Source organism: Tubulanus polymorphus, chromosome 6, assembly GCF_964204645.1.
Source record: "Tubulanus polymorphus chromosome 6, tnTubPoly1.2, whole genome shotgun sequence".
Taxonomy (NCBI): Eukaryota; Metazoa; Nemertea; class Palaeonemertea; order Tubulaniformes; family Tubulanidae; genus Tubulanus; species Tubulanus polymorphus.
Genome location: NC_134030.1, coordinates 12295788 through 12318201, shown reverse-complemented (window position 1 = coordinate 12318201; position 22414 = coordinate 12295788). Strand labels below are relative to the sequence as shown.

Below are 22414 nucleotides of genomic sequence, written 5' to 3'. Positions count from 1 at the left end.
CGATTAATATACTTAATTTATCATCGAGGGCCGATCCGGCAATCCTCGGTCGTATCTTGGTTAAATAAGTCCGGGCAGATAGCCTACCGTTCATCCTCGCTGCCAATGGTTTTGAAGCCTCGGCGCTCGTTTCGACGGGAGGCAATTAAACCCTGGCAAGTGAGGGCGATTTTAATTCGAAAATAGTGGGATTCGAAACCACTCAAATTGCGAGTGAAGTCAATCTTAAGAATCAGCAGAACATGGCGTCACAAGCCCCGGGGCTTGTCACGCCATATCTGACATGGCGTCACAAGCCCCGAGTAAAATGCAGACTATATATAATTCACGCGGAACGAAGATATATGTTCGCGTCGAACGGACCACGTTTTTAAGTCCGATACGACGTGTAAAACCTGAATGAGATAATTTCAAGTACCGGTATGTCAATGTGTAATGAATTTCTATTTTTTCTTAACTTATTGTCTAAATATATACTTACTAAATATTGTCTAAATATAATATGTACTTATACGTTATAGTATTCCGTTCAGTGCAACCACTGAAAGAAAATTATATCCCGTTTTTACTTCATAACTATATTCAGATGCATATATATCGAAAGATTTTTATGTAAAATTCTTCGAATATGTTTTTTACAGGTTTCCGTTATGGTGCGAGACGATCAGGAGATCATCAGCTACATTTACATAAGAAAATAGAAACAACGATTTATAAACCTATTTCTAAGACTTAATGATTATTGTACTAATTTAAGATAATCAGTCACAATTTTTCATTTATTTCTACGGAAAACTGATCGGGTCCTCTCACGCCATGTAAATTGAAGCTATATTCTGTAGACCGTTTGGGGCCTGACACGCCATATAGAAGACAAATCGCGATTTTTCTAGCAGTATTTGTTTTTTTTTCTTAGACTTTATGATTATGAACAATATATAACTAATTGAAACTAAAGATATGATTAGTGACAATTAATTGCTTCCATAGAAAACTGATCGCGTACTCTCACGCCATATTGGCGGCAGAACACTTTGGGGCCTGACACGCCATGTCGAAGACAGCGTGGTTTTAGGAGCTTTTTGTAACAGTATTTGCTTTTTTTTCTAAGACTAGATAATTGACAAATCATATAGAAGGATTAATCTTTGAACATTTAAGACAATTAGTGACAATTATTCATTTGTTTGTACGGAAAAATCGTTCGGGTCTTCTCACGCCATGTCTCAATTGAAGCTATTCTGCAGACCGTTTGGGGCCTGACACGTCATGTAGAAGACAGCGTGATTTGAGGAGCTATTTTTGAAACAATATTTGCCTTTTTTCTGAGTCTAAATGACTGACAATCCACGGAGAATGATAAATCTTTGAATATTTACGATAATTAATGACAATTATTCATTTGTTTGTACGGAAAATCGATCGGGTCCTCTCACGCCATGTCTCAATTGAAGTTATTCTGCAGACCGTTTGGGGCTTGACACGCCATGTAGAAGACAGCGTGATTTTAGGAGCTTTTTGAAACAATATTTGCCTTTTGTTCTGATTCTAAATGATTGACAATCCACGTAGAATGATAAATCTTTGAATATTTATGATAATCAATGACAATTATTCATTTTTTTGTACGGAAAATCGTTCGGGTCTTCTCACGCCATGTCTCAATTGAAGCTATTCTGCAGACCGTTTGGGGCCTGACACGCCATATTGACTGCAGAACATTTGGGGCCTGACACGCCATGTGAAAGACAGCGTGATTTGAGGAGCTTTTTGAAACAATATTTGCCTTTTTTTCTAAGTCTAAATGATTGACAAACCATGTATAATGATAAATCTTTGAATATTTATGATAATTAATGACAATTATTCATTAGTTTGTACGGAAAATCATTCGGGTCTTCTCACGCCATGTCTCAATTGAAGCTATTCTGCAGACCGTTTGGGGCCTGACACGCCATATTGACTGCAGAACATTTGGGGCCTGACACGCCATGTAGAAGACAGCGTGATTCGAGGAGCTTTTTGAAACAATATTTGCCTTTTTTCTAAGTCTAAATGATTGACAAACTGATAAATCTTTGAATATTTATGATAATTAATGACAATTATTCATTTGTTTGTACGGAAAATCGTTTGGGGCCTGACACGCCATATTGACTGCAGACCGTTTGGGGCTTGACACGCCATGTAGAAGACAGCGTGATTTTAGGAGCTTTTTGAAACAATATTTGCCTTTTTTCTGAGTCTTAATGACTGACAATCCACGGAGAATGATAAATCTTTGAATATTTATGATAATTAATGACAATTATTCATTTGTTTGTACGGAAAATCGATCGGGTCCTCTCACGCCATGTCTCAATTGAAGTTATTCTGCAGACCGTTTGGGGCTTGACACGCCATGTAGAAGACAGCGTGATTTTAGGAGCTTTTTGAAACAATATTTGCCTTTTTTCTAAGTCTAAATGATTGACAAACCATGTAGATTTATGATAATTAGTGACAATTATTCATTTGTTTGTACGGAAAATCGTTCGGGTCCTCTCACGCCATATCTCAATTGAAGCTATTCTGCAGACCGTTTGGGGCCTGACACGCCATATTGGCTGCAGACCGTTTAGGGCCTGACACGCCATGTAGAAGACAGCGTGATTTGAGGAGCTATTTTTGAAACAATATTTGCTTTCTTTCTAAGTCTAAATGATTGACAAACCATGTAGAATGATAAATCTTTGAATATTTATGATAATTAGTGACAATTATAGGAAAACTGATCGGGTCCTCTCACGCCATGTTTCAATTGAAGCTATTCTGCAGACCATTTGGGGCCTGACACGCCATATTGGCTGCAGAACATTCGGGGCTTGACACGCCATATAGAAGACAAATCGCGGTTTTTCTAGCAGTATTTGTTTTGTGATTATCAAATCATGAACAATATATAACTAATTGAAACTAAAGATATAATTTAATTGCTTCCATAGAAAACCGTTCGACAAACCATGTTTCAATTATTGAAGCTATTCTGCAGACAATTTGGGGCTTGACACGCCATATTGGCTGCAGAACATTTGGGGCCTGACACGCCATGTAGAAGGCTTAGCGATTTTAGGAGCCATATGACTGCAGATCACACTAGATTGGAGCCTGGCTCACCATATATGTTTTTCTAACATTATCCATGTTCTTCTAAGACTAATTGATCAACAAATCATGTGAAATAGATGAATGATTCATTGAAATGTAAGATAGTTAATTAAAATCTTTATTCTGTAAAACTCATTCAGTAGATATATATGTAATGTTTTTGTATTTTTCATATGCTGGCGAAATATATGATTGTTTAAATTGTGTTTCAAAATGTGTGTACACTGCATTAGATTAACAAACAACGATCAATTTCTATTCTGTAAAACTCATTTTAGTGTAAATGCGATGTAATATGTAGTTCTTATTATGTATATATAATACGTTGTAAATCATCTAAGACAAATTAATATCCAACCGAATATTTCAACTTCGGAAGAAAAACCCGCGAGACTTAGTCGACGTTTCATCTCATGCATAGGATTTGATTTTCATTTTACGTTTACCACATGGCGTGTCAGGCCCCAATATGGCGTGACAAGCCTCGGGGCTTGTGACGCTATATGCAGCAGGTCTTAAGATTGCCCTAGATGCAAATTGCCGGTATATTCAACATGGCGTCCACTAGAATTTTTTTTCCGGGGTTTCTTTCTTTATCAAACAGTTGTCATCACAACCTGAGACGTAATTATCTGACATCATGAATATTTGAATATGTTTTCAACCCATTATTTCTGTCGTTTTGAAATTATGTTATAATATGTAATAGATGAAATCTAAGTGACGGACGCCTCGTCAGTGTCACTAGTTAGTTACCTAATCGTTGGTGGTAAGCTTTTTATAATCGGATGGGCTTATACCAACGTTAGGGATGACAAGGACCAAAACACGGTTGAAAAAAGTAACACTTCAAAAATATACTTTCTATTCACTTCAGTCCACAATTAATGGCTTAATTCACAAACTAACACAGGTACCTTTCGAAATAATCCAATTTTATGTATGTTTCGAGTGATTAATCAACATTATTTTGAGAAATTAATTAATTTCTCCACAAATTTCGCCATTGGCCGCCATTTCTCTGTATTGCACATGTGGCATGATAAGACAAGGGGACCTACAAGGATTTATATAAAACTTCCAAGACGAAACGACAATTTTTATTTTTGATGGTTTTCCAACTTTTATTTCAAGTCTTCGTGTTTTCCATAATAAATAATGAAATAATAAATTTCTGGTAAAAGAAAAATGTGAATAAGTGTTGATTTTTTAATTTTTTTAAATTTCGTCGTTTCGCTTTGTTAGTTTGTGCTGTTGTCCTGGCCTCAGTCCACAGGTGCCAGCACCTCCAGTAATTTTCAAAATGGCAGCTGTTGACTGGACGGAAATTTACTCTCACTTTACGGCCGATTTGCACATGGATTAAGATCGTCAGGTGAGGTGTTATAGGTATCAGACAAACTACGAATCTGTTGTGCGTCGATTACAACAAAAATGAGACAGATATCTTAAGAGACAATGAAATGCCAGGCAAATTACTCGTCAGTCAAATTGGCTGACGAAGATTTCATACAAAAATGACCTTCCCATTCCTGACTGTGGTTTGTGAAAATATCCGATCGTGAAACTAAACCACAGTCAGGTTACTGACTACAGTGTCACCATAACTTAATTTTTTTTGGCAGTGGATATTTTACCGTTTAAAGGGATCATTCATTTATTACGTACGCTTAAAATTTGCATTTTTCAACCCCCCCTCCCCCTCGGTACGCGAAATCGGCCATTTTTTCATATACATTAAGCATTACAGTACGCAATTGCACTGACCCCTCCCCCTCCCTTAATCAATGCGTACGTAATACTAATAAATGAATGACCCCTTAGTTAGCTATAGTCAGTAACCTGTCTGTGGTTTAGTTTCACGATCGGATATTTTCACAAACCACAGTCAGGAATGGGAAGGTCATTTTTGTATGAAATCTTCGTCAGCCAATTTGACTGACGAGTAATTTGCCTGGCATTTCATTGTCTCTTTAGATATCCGTCTAATTTTTGTTGTAATCGAGGCACAACAGATTCGTAGTTTGTCTGATACCTATAACACCTCACCTGACGATCTTAATCCATGTGCAAATCGGCCGTAAAGTGAGAGTAAATTTCCGTCTAGTCAACAGCTGCCATTTTGAAAATTACTGGAGGTGCTGGCACCTGTGGACTGAGGCCAGGACAACAGCATTAACTAATGAAGCGAAACGACGAAATTGAAAAAAATTAAGAAATCAACACTTATTCACATTTTTCTTTTACCAGAAATTTATTGTTTCATTATTTGTTATGGAAAACACGAAGATTTGAAATATAAGTTGGAAAACCATCAAAAATAAAAATTGTCGTTTCGTCTTGGAAGTTTTATATAAATCCTTGTGGGGCACCTTGTCTTATCATGCCACATGTGCAATACAGAGAAATGGCGGCCAATGGCGAAATTTGTGGAGAAATTAATAAATTTCTCAAAATAATGATGTTGATTACTCGCTCGAAACATACGTAAAATTGGATTATTTCGAAAGGTACCTGTGTTAGTTTGTGAATTAAGCCATTAATTGTGGACTGAAGTGAATAGAAAGTATATTTTTGAAGTGTTACTTTTTTCAACCGTGTTTTGGTCCTTGTCATCCCTTACGTTGGTATAAGCCCATCCGATTATAAAAAGCTTACCACCAACGATTAGGTAACTAACTAAGTTAGCTATATCCATAAAAAATTCAAATAGCTGCAATCTTACTGAAAGAAAGCTTGTTGGAATGGGGAGGGCTCAAATAACGATATGCTTTTTGAATTATCTTCAGTAGTTTTTTAAATATAGCAAATTGAAGTTTGAAAATTTGAGTGAAAAGTGTCTTGATGTTTCAATACACAAAAACTGTGATCTAAGAAGGCAATATTTCATGTAGGCCTAAACAAACTTCAATATCTCTTAAACTAAAAGAGATAGACTAGAAATTTAAAGAGCAATACACTTATAGCACTTTCAGGTGACAGTTGAAAGACCCAAATTTTTATCTGATTCCAAATGCCTATGGTTTCCATGGAAACCAGCCGAAAAATGGTAAAATAATGAAAATATCGATGTTAGATCAAAAGTTATGATGTAGAAAGGGGATAGAATAACTAGTTATCAATAGTTTATGTTTGCCCTGAGTTTATCTAGGAATATCTATTATTATATAGATTATTATTATTAGGTTTCCATGGTAACGGCAAGAAAAAATGTGAAATATTGAGAAATATTGATATGATTTCAGATGAAATTATTTTTTTCACTACATTATTTTTGAAATGAATAAACATGATTATCAAGGCCTGTCAGTTAGGTCTATAGCCATAGGCTCCTATTGCAAAATGATTTAAATATACCAATTTTATATATATTTGCTAAATGAATTTTAGTTAAGAAAAGCAGAAAATTAGGCTTGGCCTAGCTCAAAACGCTGAAATTTGAAATATATTCATGATATCATAATAAAATCAATCAGTTTAGAAACATAAACCAAGCAATAGTAATAATACTACTAATAATAACTAAATAATAATCCATTTGTTTTGTTTTGAGCTAAATTTCAACAATATTTTATATATATTTCAATTTTGCTGCTTTTGGGAAATCCCCTCGGGAGCCTCACTGTCCCATCACGCGCCTCTATTTTTGCCCGTCACAAGCCTCAATTCATCCCATTAGACGCCTCCCTCTTTCAACAGCCGCTTTACCGACGGGAGCGTAGTGGCGATCCGCGCGCAAACATTTTTTTTGCCGATCATTTCGCTAAATCTGTCCTAATATTCAGAAATATAGTGATGAATAATTATGAATCGGAAAATAAATACAATAATTCACCGCTAGACCGATGAATAATTGTTGAATATTGATCTCATCACGAGCAACGCGGCGCGTCGTCATTCAATAACAAGTGCCGGCCGCCATTTTGTATCGCTCGCTTCAACGCAAAACTTAGACATCGACTTTTCCGGCAGCCCCGACACGAAATAAAATCATGCGGTCTTCAGTATTTGAATTTTAAGATCCTAAACCTTCCGATTCCTGATGATTCGTCGCTTATTCCGGGTCCTAAGCTGACGAATTTTGCTCTTGAAAAAGGGTATATTTCGATTTCTATTTTCTTCGACTAAAATGCGGATTTATACACTAAACCAACCCCCAAGTGATAAAGATCGATCTTATTGGTTGATTCCAAAAGATTTTAGCTCATTTGCATTGATAGACAGGTTTTATGAATGATTTTACTACGCGATGTCAAAACGCGTAGTAAAAACGCGCATCACACTTTTCCTAATCAATAATGGTCGTCACAATCGATAGTGGCGCCCCGCGCGGACATGAACATACCTACCTTAGTATATAGAGGCTACGGCTGAGTATTTATTTCCGCTATTTTACCTTACATCGTCGCTGATTGGCTTATTTACGCCACGCATGCGCGACTTAGAAAATTCAAGGAAAGTGTGGAAAACAGAGTTAGAGAAAAATAGAGCGAGACTCGAACCCGGGCCAGTAAATTACTAGCGCAGCGTCATACCCGGTCATCCTAATTACCGAGATGATGTATTTTACTGAGATGAACCGAGATCAACCGAGATGAAATTAAATATAACATATTTATTTATTCCTTATTGATTTTAACACTTGAAATCATGTAATATCAGTAATAAATACCTTCTAGAGTCATATTTTACATATTTATTTATTTAAGAAAAATTGGACTTCAAATACGTAAACTCGGTTAGCAATAAAATTTCATTGAATTTGATTGATCGACGATCTCATCTCGGTAAAGTTAAAAGTTATTTTTCTACAAAAATATCCGACAAAATATGTAAAATATGACTCCAGCAGGCATTTATTACTGATATAATATGATTTCAATGGTTAAAATCGATATGGAATAAATAAATATGTTTTATTTAATTTCATCTCGGTTCATCTCGGTAAAATACATCATCTCGGTAATAAGGATGACCGGTCATACCACTCGACCACCTACTAATGTCTATTTCAACCTGACTTGAGAGCATTCCGGGTGGCCTAGCTCGCTCATTTTTGGTAGTACATACCTGATAAAGGTCTTAGTAGGACCAGAAAGGACAGGCAGTCGACCTTAAACATCGTTTTTTAATTCACTTCAAACTGTATTGAAGGATATCCAAAAAGTTTTTATTGAAAGGGGTTCATGAGAGAAAAGAGACTCCATAATTTGAAAGTTTAACAATATGTCTCCATGCCTACCAACTGAAGTTTGGTATGTAGGCATGGAAACATATTGTTAAATAGGGCGTTGAATAGTAGAATAACTTAGTATTTCCTTATGAGAGTGGTACCTATGCATATTTTGTTACCATGATCAATTACAAAGTTGTAGTTTATGACATGTTCTATTATTGTGGTGAGTTTCAAGGTCATTGGGTTTTGCATATGGTCACCAGGGGGCATTGAATAGTATAATTACTTAGTATTTCCATATTAGATTGGTAACGAGGCATATTTTGATATCACAATCAATTACAAAATCGTAGCTGCTGACATGTTCTATGATTGTGGTGAGTTTCAAGGTCATTGGTTTTTGTATATGGTCACCAGGGGCGTTGAATATTGAAATTGTTATATTGTTGAGCATTTGAAACCATTTCCCAAGTGGGAATGGTGTCCCTGGACCCCTAGTTGTTGTAATCAACGCACAACCGATTCGTAGTTTGTTTGATGCCTATAACACCTCACATGACGATCTTAAAGGGGTCATAAAGAGGTTTTTGAGATATGGCTAAAAGTATTTTTTATCATCAATTATACCCTATTTATTGATTTAGTGGTCAAGAAATTAATTTTTAATTCTTCAATTAGTGTTAAAACGAGACTTTTGATCGGCCGCGATGATTCCTTCTCGGAAGTGTGACGTCATTCTGAGAACCCAAACAAAAACAACATGGTGTAGTGTGCAAAATAGTGACTAAAATACATCAGATTCCAATCAAACGTCTGATGTTTAGGAAGCCAAGGCAACAGTTGTTAGGCCTATTAATAGACAGACGAAATTATTCCATTTAATTTAAACCTGATGCCTTAGAATGAAGGAATTTGTGACTAGAGTACAGCATTTTTCTACGTTTGGAGCAGCGAGCATTAATGGTCATTAATCATTCCTTCTGTAAAAACCACGCGGAGGGGATGACTGATATAGACATCGCAGATATTTCTGTGGGTAGAGATATTTTTATCCAGTACTGGACCACAAAAGCGTAATGAAACCGTAAACTTGTTTGTGAATCCCAGCCAAGCCTGCGCCATCCCGGCCGTGTAAAAGTAATGTGTCCTGCATACATACAGTCAGTAAGTATGTAGTACATACTACGGCAATGTGGGTCACTGGGGAAAGCCAGTAGGCTACTATATGCAGTGGAAAGCGCGTATCTCTTATTACGTATTTAATTAGCGAAAATAGCGTCACTTGGCAGGATAAAAAGGCTCTTAGATTTGTGTATCCAAGTTTATGTTCGCCATAATATTTGCGAGAATCTTTCTCTTAAGTGTGAAGCTAGTTTACACATAGGCCGGGTGTTCTCGCTCTTACGGTCCATCATCTTGGGGCCAAATCTTTGGTGTCAGCCATTAAAATTTGTCGCTGCCTTTGTGGGTACAGTTCATAGCTACACACAGCCAAGGTATTCAAAAGATGGTAAAATTAGCGCGATATTCAACGAAAATGAGCATTGTATAATAACGCTTCTGAGTGTGCTGCAGGCGATGTGTTCTCAGAATGACGTCATCAACATCACCGCGCAAACGCGAGGGTCCTGTTGCTAGGGCCGTTGCTACGGGCTTTTCTCGAGTTTGGATAAAGATATTTAAAAATTTTTTCTCGAGACTATTATAGATGCATACGGTGAATGTTTTATACAAAAAAATTAGATTTAAAATTTTGTTCAAAACCTCTTCATGACGCAAAATAGCGTTAACTAAAATAATGCCACATTGGCAAAATATCCACTTCCTTAAATTAATGAAGAAATTAAATCAATTCATACAGTTAAAACTTGGAAAATTGAAAATTAATGCCATAGTTAAGGGGTGAGCGGAAAGAGGATGACAGGGGCGTAGCCACCTAAAATTCGTCGTTGCGACAACCCGAAGGCGCGTATATCCTACAAGCAATTATCTGTTAGATATTGCTCGTAGGTATTGTTATGCGACCCAAAGAAGGAACCGAAATATCGCGGGAGAGCGTATCCTTCCTCAGCTCCGCACAACGACACAAATTGAATTTTGACCCGAGACGATAAATAAATAAATAACTCATGTGTATATATTCAGAAATCTAGACGTATCGGCCCCACTCCGCGCGGTTCCGCCACCGTGCGGGATTTACGCGAAGCAGCAAACACAAACATGGCCACTCTCAATTTTCAATGATAGAAATCGTGTGTGCATTTCAATTATTTCGGCTGTTAGGGTTTTAAGGCACAATATAAGTTGATGATGTGATATGGCGATGTTAATTAATGATAATTCCGCAGTGAAGCTAGTCACGAACGGTGCCGATTGAGTGTACAGCTGCCAAAAACACTGAAATGTGCGTAGTTGTGTAACTATTTGCAGTAAATTGCAGACGAAACATGAAGCCTTAACGGCCGTTTAAAAAAAAATTATACCAATCGCAATTGTAAAATAAAAATGAGATAGAACATAAGTTAAAATTCTGGCCATTTCTAAAATGTTATTACTAATTTTTAGCCCACTTGGGACTTTAGTCCCAGCGGGCTATTGCGTTCACTTTTCGTCCGTCGTCCGTCCGTCGTAGCGTCCGTCCGTCCGTAGACGGAATCCAGTTATTTTGGGAAGTTTTGAAGACGCTTCAAGGTAATGTCTTGATATTTGGGTTACACATGTATCTACCCTAGACACATCGTCAGCCCAAAAACTGGCCCTGTCAGATTCAAGACGGCCGACTGGCAGCCATTGTTGTTCGCCAAAATCAGCACTTTTTACACATTTTTGAACTTTTTGAGGGAAATTTTGAAGACGCTTTGATCAATTACCTTGAACTTTCGGATATATGTGAATTCCCCCAGGGCCCATCAGCTTAACAAAAATTGGGTTGATCGGATTCAAGATGGCCGTCCTATGACCTTTTTAGTGCCCAAAAACGTTAATTTTGGCCCAAATTCTGAGTCCTGTAGCTTCCTACTGGTTTATCATTTCTCATTGCAATTTGTGATAGGTATTCTTTGGAAAGGGATGTTTTATACCTGAGACAGGTATTTTTCATCAGCCAATTATGACGCAATTGGCGGCCATCTTGGTGTCAGCAGTACTCATTCGTAAGTGGGAAAAAGTTTTTCCACATTATATTGATACCTAAACGTATTTTGTTACCACAATCAGTTAGAAAGTTGCAGCTCATAACGTGTTCTATGATTGTGGTGAGTTTCGAGGTCATTGGTTTGTGTATATGGCCACCAGGGGGCGTTGAATAATGCAATATCTTAGTATTTCTATATTATATTCGTATCAATGCATATTTTGTAACCACAAGCAATTGCAAAGTTGTAGCTCATGACATCATCTATGATTGTGGCAAGTTTTAAGGCCATTAGTTATTCTATATGGTCACCAGGGGGCGTTGAATAGTAGAATAACTTAGTATTTCCTTATTATATTGGTACCTAGGCATATTTTGTTACCATGATCAATTACAAAGTTATAGTTCGTGACATGTTCTATGATTGTGGTGAGTTTCAAGGTCATTGGGTTTTGAATATGGTCACCAGGGGGCGTTGAATAGTAGAATAACTTAGTATTTCCATATTTAAGTGGTAACGAGGCATATTTTGTTATCACAATCAGTTACAAAATCGTAGCTGCTGACATGTTCTATGATTGTGGTGAGTTTCAAGGTCATTGCATTCTGTATATGGTCACCAGGGGGTGTTGAATATTGAAATTGTTAGATTGTTGAGCATTTGGAACCACTTCCCAAGTGGGCATGGTGTCCCTGGACCCCTAGTTAGTCAGTGCGGAACGTTTAGTTTTCCAACAATAATGAGGGGTGGTAGGTAGTCATGCAATTCAAGTCATCATTTATTACACGTTACTTCCGTGTTGTTGAAAATCTCGCGAGTCCTGGACCAAACCCCATTGAACAATGTGATCTGTGTGCTGGCCACAAATGCACACAGATCACACTACACTACCCATTACAAACTCCAGTACCCACAGCTTTCATATATCCATTCAAATATTTAGAGTGTCTTTCTTCCTGGATAATACAACTATTTTATTAGACTCGTGTTTCCAATGTATTGACACCTTTTACAAATCTGTGTTTCCTAATTTCTTGAGCGTGTTCTTCCCTGTTGCTCTCCCGGGTACTCTCCAACTAGTTGAGCTATGTCTCTTATTTTTATACTTTCAAAATTTGGTTTCCAAGGAACTATTCTCGTTACCAACGCCACCTCATTTGGGGAGGGCCGACGAGCAACTTGACTAATCCCTTTGGATTTTTACTATTGTCTTGAAAACTATATCCAAAATATTTCTTATTAATCCGAGACACTAATCCAGTAACAAAAACAGATAAACATTAAATAATCATTAAGCCAAAACTTGCTCGTTTGTGAATTCCTAATGAACAATAGCAAATAGACATTGAAAAACCATTAGTCAAAACATGCCCGTTTAGGAATTCCCAGTGAATAGAGTTGTATGTATTATGAACTGCTATCGATTTACGCATGTTTTATAAACATCAAAAGTTGCCTATCATAACAGTATATCCAAATGAGCGCCGAAGGCGCGATGTCTATAAGGGGGTTTGCCCCCCCCCCCAAGAAAATTTTGAACATTAAAACGTCTGAGATGCGTTCTGTTGGCTATGAGAGCTCATATTCAAATAATTTTTCAGTAGATAATATAAAGCCTCAAAGGTTATCTTTGGTCTAGGGAGCGATCCAGATATTTCGCCACCTCAGAGCGGCGTCCTGCTGAACTGGAAGGACAACTATATCATAGCACAAAACGGGGGATCTTGGGGCAGAAATCCCCAGAAAATTTTGATTTTTCAAGGCTCTGAGATGCAATCTTTAAGCATATTTGGGGCATAACATCTATCCCCTAGAAGTTAACTATTTCCGTTTAGATTCAAATTGACCATTTTTATACTACTTCCAGAATACTTGCCCGGAATAAAACATTTATGTTAGTACAAGGGCCTGCCAAAACCACGAACTAGAAAGATATAAGGGCAAACCTGAGTACCCCTCGATACACTAGTGGTAGGCCGGATCTGCCACTGGCCACTGACTTATTGATAAAGAAATAGCAGAACTGATGTTAGCTTATTGTACAATCAATACTCTCTCGAATGTCTCAGTTTTCATCTCTCGGCATTTCAGCAGAATTTTCTTGGTCAAATCCTTTATTTTGGTCAATTTTGAATGTATAAAACACCTACATAATCAGTGAAATATAACCAGAAGTCGCTCTAAAGTAATTTGAAAAAGTTAACTGAATTCGGTTACTTCGATACTGTGAGATCAGGTGCATGGTTCAGATGTGACACTGTTACCGCATAAACAAAACTCGGGAGTCACTGGGCGGTAACGCCTCCGAACGAAATACTTTTGCACCACTGACAACTTCAACAACTTGATGACGTTTTAGCATAATGGGGTTGTCGCACCAGTGGCTACGCCCCTGGATGAAACTGTAACTCTAAGGTTTGAGTCATTTCTGAATGAATTTCTGGGCTTAATTTCTGGGCTTATTTTCTGTTAGAAAATTATGAGGAAACGGATGAAATGAATTTTTGCGGGAAAAGAATTTGAAGAAAAATTTCTTACTTAAATATAAACTAGGTCTCGGTACCACTGTCTGCTAAAAAGATTATTATTTCGATTTAGATTTTGTGTCAAGAATTTTTAATGGTCGTTTAAAACTCTTTGTCACTGAAATCATCATGTAACCATGACATTTCTATGGTGGAAACTGAGAGAGGTTTTTGCAATATTGAAGAATTTTAACCTGGTGGTTAATTTAGAAATAAGCTCCATTTGAAAATAAAAGGAAGACGAGAAGATTACAACGCATCCCTTAATTACCTTGTAGGAAAAAAAAATCGAATACACGTTGAAACGCATTCAATCGAAAAATTATTCTCTGTTAGAAAAAAATTGAATTAGCAGGAAATACAGATGTCAGTACGAAAATTGATTTCTCTGGCAAAAAATTATACATTTGTTTCTAATCCTCTGGGATATCTAGTACTGGGAATCTACAGTTCAAAATAAGCAGCGCATGTGGCCAGTGGTAGCGAATTCCTTATTTGGTGAAGAAGGGGTAGAGACTAATGTTTTTGCCGACCGCGATGTTGCTGCGATGTTGCTCATTAAATTTGATAAAAAAACGTATTTCAGTTCTATGGTTGGGATTGACTGCTGTGTGCGCGAGAGTGTAATTCTCCAGGATTCGAACCTGCTCGCTGAACTGTGTGGCGGCCGCATTTGTTATTATGAATTCGCTCCCGTTGCTAAGGGAATTTCAGCTATTTTCAACTCAATCGATCAATGCGGTTCATTGTTAAACTATTCATCGACCCAATCTTATTCTAAATTTCATGAAATAGATAAATTCTGAAATAACCCGATCCATAAGTTACCGTATTTTAGTCAATGGGCTGCCAGATTTTAGCGTGACGTAATTTTACTTTCGATTTCCCCATGAGCATCAAACCGGACGTCAAGTGACGTCATTTTTTTCTGAATTTGTCAGCTAGTCAGAATAAGTCAAGAAGACACTTTGTAGTATCCACATATTTAGGGTCTAAAGGACCCAGAGGGTTAGGATTAGGGTCAGGGAGGGGGGGGGTTAGGGTCTGTTTTACCCCTAGGTATAGGATTAGGGTAAGGTTAGGGTTACTATAGATAGTTAAAACATTCCGTTGGTTTTCAGTGAGCTCGGTTGTCTAGTGGGAAGACGCCGCGATAGTAACTTACTAGCCCGGTTTCGAGTCTTGTACAATCCGCTCTATTTTCTCTAACTCTGTTCTCCTCAAATTTTCTATCGCGCACCTATGTGCGCATGCGCGACGTAAATCAGCCAATCAGCGACGATGTACAGTAAAATAGCGGAAATAAACACTCTACTGTATACGGTAAAATATCCACTGCAAATTTTATTGCCCACTTTTTATCCTCTTAAGGGATCTTTCGGAATGCAGCAAGAAATACCCATTTTTAACTCTCCATCCCTTATATGCAACAGTACTATTTTAACTGCCCCTACCCCCAAGTCTACAGACCGGTTGTAGGTAAAAATCCCTGAGGTAAAAATCCCCTAGCTAAATATCCCCTGGGTAAAAGTCTTCTAGGTAAAAATCCCCAAATATTCAAAGTAGGTAAAAATCCCCACTTGGTGATTTTCAAGAAGAACATTTCAAAGCAAAATGTTTCTCCAATTTTGTTCATTTGCAATGAGACTGAAATGTGTTTGAACTGCGCAATTGAATCTTTCGTTGGGATAAACACTCTTTAAATAAAATGAATTGTTAGAATTGATAAGAATAATGAACTTTTTATTTGTAATATCTCTAAATTTCGAACTGTAATATTTTTGAACTGTTAACTCTTGTTGACAATGTGGTATATTTGAGCAGTGCAATGCCATGAATCATAAGCAATAGTGAACTTTTAATTCTAGATATTTTAGTTTCAGGCTAGTGTAATATATTTGAAGTGCGATGAACCATTTCATAACCTGCATAAGTACGGTACTAATTTAGAATTAATGAACTGCTAGTTTGTAGTATGTTTTGTAATCTTTTAGTTTCAAGCTAGTGTAATATATTTGAAATGCGATGAACCCTTTCATTACCTGCGATAACTTTAAGTACGGTACTAATTTAGTATTAATGAACTGTTAGTTTTTAGTATGTTTTGTAATCTTTGTCTGTGCTCTCTCATTTGAAAGTCAATAGACCCTAGTTCCAACTTTGGCATATTAAGAAAGAATTAGACAGTTATTCTAATTGACACAAATATTGAAATTTTGAGATGCTCCTTTATATGTATATCCTGTTATTAATTAAATCTGACTTTGTGAAACTATCTTTTTGTGAAACGTTTGCTTGTGACGGTGATGAACGGTGACTATATAGGAAAAACTTCACTGGCACTCGGACGGCAAAGCTAGGTCAATGAGTGTCATACGGACACCTGAACTACGCAAGTATTCCCCTTCTATCTACTCAGCGGGATTACTTAATGCCGTCACTCCCATGGCTGTACGACGTTTGTTGTTCGTTGACCTAGTGTCGCTGTCTGGAAGCTTGTAAAACTTTTCCTATGCTCTCACAGTTCATCGACTACCTTTCTTGTATATTACTAAAAGATGTTTCGATAAATTTAATAGCGTTACATAATCGATGTAATAATAGCACGAACTGTCATATTACAAGTGAGTATCATGTAAAAAAAGTTTCTATTTTACATTGACAAATGAAGTGATGTTGTTGGATGGAGTGTACATTGTCTTCTAAAAGGTATCAGAAGCAAGAATTTGTTTTTGACGCCTTATAAAACGTTACCATTATGAAACCTAAACAATGTTAACCATTCAGCGTCATTTTACAAACGACAACCGTAAATCGATGTGCAAAACGTCACAGGTTTATGTGTACACATACAAGCTATTTGGCAAAATATTATTGATAAAGATGTAGAATGGCTCCCTGTGATTATATAATGACCTCTATTTGAACGTCGAAATGTTATATTGCATTGAATATCATGATAAGACGTATTGTAATAGTAAAGGATGTATGATTATATCAGGGGCGGCAGGGATAAATAGAAATGATAAGTAAATCGGATTATTCGGTTAAATGGCGGATGTATACACGATTTGGAAGTCTGATATAAAAGTCAGACCCTGACATGGGGATGCTAGTGGAATGACGAAGCTATCTGCGATCTGAGTTGGGCCGGTGTGAATTTCATCGGCGGCTACAAGCCGTCTATATAAAAAACGTGTAAACATATAATTTCAATATTCAAATGTTTTAGAAAATATGTTCGATATTAGACGCATGCAGGTTTCATGAGATAAGCAATTTATAATAGCATAACTGTCATCCCACTCCGCGTCCACTGATGGCATAATACTTTATTGATCCTTATTACATTGAAATTCCGGGATGAAATTCCCTAATTCAATAAAGTTACAAATTTTAGAATAAGAAAATACAAGACACATGGGTTATTCATACAGAATAACATGAATAAGTTATTTAAATGACGATGTCTACTTCAACCCAGACTCAAGTCTAGGATATCGAGTGACAGCCAAACCGGGCCCTGGGACCGGGCCGGCTGGCTACTCGAAGTCATGATGAAGCAGACATCAGAAGAGCTCTTTCTTCAACCATCGAGGCAATGAAGTTGCAGACCAGCTTAGAGCAAAAGTGAATCGAAGTCGGTCACAAGTTGACAATTCGGTCACAAGTCGAAGACTGTATCATCTACCCAATCGCCAAATCTCATAATTCCCCAAATTTCTTAAAACTTCGATTTCAAATTTGCAATTCCACATTAGCTTATCCCAGAAATTCTACATTTTTTCGCAGGCGTCAAATAATTTATTAAAGTTAATTTTCTTGTTCATGCGTGTCAGTCGTCAACAAATGTGTCAGGTTAATTTGAACATGTAGGCTAGGTGTTACATGTGGGTTGGCACTAAACGTGTAGTTTTTGAACGTAAATCCATGTGCTTTGATGCTCACGGTGTTAAACAATTCAACTGTTTCTGGAATCAATTATCCCAGCGTTTCAAAAAATTGCGCAAAATGCATGATTTTCATTGGAAAACCTTCGATATTAACTTTTGAGTTCAGTTAGCAAAATTAGGTAGGGCATTTTTTTTTATTTGCAATATTTTTATGTTTTCACTTTCCAGGCTGTGTACCTCAGGTTGCTTTGGTATCAAGAAGATATGTAAGTTTAGGCACACTATTCTGATTTTGTATTTGTGAATTATCTGTAGAAACTTGAAAACTGTCTACACACCCCCTCAGGAGGTTTGACAGACATCTCCTTCTCATGGAATTGGGGTTACCCAGATTTTGTTCTCACCGCCAGGTGGAGTTTGATATTGAATTATGTACAATTTGCCTATTTACATTGGTACCTATGGCCCCAGGAAACTGGCTACCATCAACCAGCTGCCACTCATTCTAGCAAATACCGTTGAAGGTGGTAGTCCAAGTCAAACACATTTTAGCTATGCTGTGACCGAAGGGTTGGGGGATGAGCCGTCGTCATCTGTCCGTTCGTTCGTCCGTTTGGCCATCGTCTGTCCGTCATCTGTCGGGGTCAACTAATATTTTTGTCACACTTTTCTCCATATCCGTAAGGGATATTTTCACGAAATTTGGTACGCTTGTTCATCTTGGTACCCCGTTGATTGTTATCGATTGTTTCAAATAGACTACTGGTGGCACCACCAGGGGTCATTTTGTAAAAATTGATGTGCGAATTGGTTTCACATCATTCTCAGTAATACTTTGATGTTTACAAAACTCAGTCGTTATGTTCTGAACATTCCCCCATTTTTATGGTCGGAGACCATATATGGATCGTCGCTGGTAAAAATTCTGCCGTTTACCGAACAACACCCGTAGTATCTCTACTGCTATGGATATAGTCCCATAATGCTGTATCGATATAGAACTGATAATCCAATAAAAAGTTGTCTGTAACGCGTCATTTGCCTATATGCATGATACTAGCTATGAACATGAACATCATAGCCTGTTGTACCTAAGGTCCCAAAATCGTGATGAATTATGGAAAGTTTTGAGGTGCACGAAGGGCTCACCATATCAGTAAATTGTCTATTTCGATTTTACTCAGCAATTAAGTGTTATCCCCATCACTATCCTCACAGGTGCTCGCGTACTAATACATTCGTAAGTAGTTCATAGATGCTGCGCAGTTCGTGGATTACGCTGACAGGGAGAGTATCGGTAAGGTAGTCTCTGCTGTGTAAGTCATTCACTAGCCCGGATTTTATTTCCTGAAAGAACTGCGAGTGAAGGATTTTCTTCATGCAATGAAAATTACCAGTAATGCCAGCCGGTATCACATATCACGCCATTCAATGCTGTATTCTTGGGGAATACCCCGAGTGAGTTATAGTACATGTAATAGTAGACTAGAGACAGCAGTGCTGTATACACACAGCTAGACAAGGGGCTGTGTCCCGCCTCGTATAAACACACGCCCACTCAGATTGACTGACGAAAGATAAACTGTTTTTCGGCGCGCGGTACTAGAAAAAAAGATATAATGAGATACGCAGGGCTTCCGTGATCGTTAAAAAATGTACGTTCTCTTTATTTGGGAAAAAATTGTGCAAGCGTATCTATGCCAAGTCGAGCACATCAGGCTTCAGGCCCAAAGCAAAGGGGAAAGTTTGAGGATTTTCAGAGCCATTTTAAGTGCATTCCTATGTTACCATGTGGTCTTTGGTTAATAAAAATTACCACTAGTAGTAGGCCTAGTGCCTGTCACATGAACTTCATTCATTGAAGCATCATACGCACAGAGAACACAGTTTCATCGGTTAACGCGTGGACTATACCATTATGAAATTGGGTGGGTAGGATGTCTGGGACGATTACACTATGCTTTTTAGGGAATGAAGATCCACGCATTTTATTATTGAAAAAGATCGTTATATTGAAAGAAACTAAAATAAGAACACTTTAATGTCTTTAGAAAAAAAAAGTAATCAGTTTATTTTCACAATTCCTCAAAGAATTTTTCAGGACTTGGTTAAAAGAAACCCTGGAAACACGTGAATTGCTTTCACTAAAACTGATATCTCCTCATGCACTGTCTTCAACCATATGGACCTTATGGTCCTCTTGTTTGCTATCGAAGGAATTTTCAGTGTTTCCCATTTACAGTGTTGCCACCAGGTGTCCTTAAACATCATGCCTAGTAATATCGCTGAATGCAATAACTAAAGAAGGGACTATAATCGTGCGCGGAAAACATACTGCGAACACGGATCCAACCAAAACCAGATAACATGATCTTGGCATGCAAAGAATATAAAAATTGCATTCACAAATACAAGAAAAAGGCCGAGGCCAATTTCCACCAAAAACTCCGCACATACCAATCAAGCGATCCTAAAGCTTTCCGGAATCTCCTCAAAGGTCAAAACAAAGAAGACTTGTCGTGTAAAATTGATATAGAAACACTAGCTCAGCATTTCAAAACGCTGTCAACTGCATCAGACGATGACCTGTCTATGCCAAACTTTACTCATAACGTCGATGAAAATAACCACATCATCAATGGTAATATTGAAAACGAAAACGAGACGAGAAGGCTATCAAACGCCTGAAATACAACAAAGCAGCGAGCGTTGATTATATACGCAACGAGATAGCTCAACAAAATAGCCCGGCTCCTAACAAAATTTTTCAACTTGGTGCCAAATACGGGCATTCTACCGAAGCCGTGGACCATTGGATTAATTAAGCCCCTATATAAAAATAAGGGTGAAAAAACGAATCCTGACAACTGTCGTGGCATAACGTTACTTAGCTGCATAGGCAAACTATTTTTGTTGATAATTAACAGCCGTCTTAATGACTACTCGGACCAAGCGCTTTTAATAAACGAAAACCAAGCTGGATTCAGGGCAAACTACTCAACCGCTGACCACATATTCTCCCTTAAGTGTTTAGCCGACATCGTCACCGCATACAATAAATCACTGTTTTGCTGTTTCGTGGACTATAAAAAAGCGTTTGACACGGTGCCGCATTTTGGACTCTGGTCGAAACTCATGCTAAACAATGTCAATGGGAAAGTATTTTACCTTATTAGAATTATGTATGCCTCAGCCTCCTGCATCTTTGAGAATGGTAAAGAATCCGCCTTCCTTAACTGCTCGATAGGTGTTAAACAAGGTGAAAACCTTAGCCCGTTCTTATTATCCCTGTTCATTAACAATATCGAAAAATATAATCTGGAAAACTGTTTTGCAGAAATTGAACTGTTTCCATACGGCTTCCAGATGGGAAGAGATATCGATATACTTAACCCCGATGCTTCGTCTTGGAATCCTGTTATATGCAGACGATACCGTTATCTTAGCGAACGATGCGAAAAATCTCCAACTCGGCTTGAAATTACTTGAAGAATATTGCTCCCTGAACAAACTCTCAATAAACGTTTCGAAAACTGAAGTTGTAATTTTCAACAAAAGCAACAGAAAACACCTACCGAAATTCGAATTTATATTCAACGTCAAATTAGTGGAAGTAGTGGACCAATATATGTACCTTGGAATCATATTCCAGCGCAACGGAAACTTTCATTAAGCGAGAAAACATCCATGCGATAAAGCACGAAGAGCCATTTATTTTGTACGCATGAAATTTGACTTTGACTTTTTTGACCCCTTTTGAAAATGTCGTTGCTGTACATAACTTGTTTATGAATATTCTATGAGATTATGATGATTCAGCCAAAGACGGATGGTTGGTGGTCATCTTTGTTTTTTCATTTTTTGCTTTGAAAGTAAGTTGAAAAATTATGAAACTTGGTACTAGTAATGACAGATGCGGGTCCAAACCTCCCTTTCTAATAAAGTGCCCTTTTGAAAAATTCCAACAATGATCTATGACAAAAGTCCACCGTACTTCTTTAACAGTAGTATGCACTACAATTGCATACCATGTACCGGTTTCTAAATTTGAAAAATAAAGGGCCCTTATTATATGAGGTGAATCCCCCTTCCCCCAACCACGATTCGCCCCTGAATTACCATAATTAGTTGCAAAACATGAGGAACGTGTTTGATTTACGCATAAATTATGCAAATTACGGCCACTCATGAAATTTGTTGAAAATAGAATTTCTTACATTTTTGTGAATGGATTCTTAATTAGCCAGAATTAATGGACACAATGCGGAGCAAAGTTGTACAGTTTATGATGCTAATACTGCATCTTCATGGTCATTTAATTATCTATATGGCCACCAGGTGGCGTTGTTCATAGCAAATTATGTATTTTAGCCTTCAGCAGCCGAGCTATACAAATTTGGGCGATTTGTTGTAACCCCCTTGACCCCTTACGCTACCGGCCTGGTCAGGGGTGCGCCTCCGTCATATACTGGTTACTGTTAAACATTTATCATCTAGCAGTCAGTTTTTAACTATGCATGCCAAGCATATCATTTGTAA

At 37.6% G+C, this 22414-nt stretch overlaps 1 protein-coding gene across 2 annotated transcripts in view; it reads left to right on the top strand.

Moving 5' to 3' along the window:
• The first annotated feature begins 3639 nt into the window (after positions 1-3639).
• The window catches only part of LOC141907414 (3-hydroxyisobutyrate dehydrogenase, mitochondrial-like), a 31715-nt gene continuing 12940 nt past the window's right edge, over positions 3640-22414 (top strand). The window contains exons 1-2 of one of the 2 annotated variants that reach the window (XM_074797045.1): positions 3640-3771; positions 18104-18141. In XM_074797045.1, the coding sequence (XP_074653146.1) occupies positions 3678-3771; positions 18104-18141 (132 nt within the window). In that variant the 5' untranslated portion in view covers positions 3640-3677. Of the gene's footprint in view, positions 3772-5555; positions 5658-18103; positions 18142-22414 lie in introns of those variants that run through there. The other variant, XM_074797046.1, reaches the window with a different exon arrangement.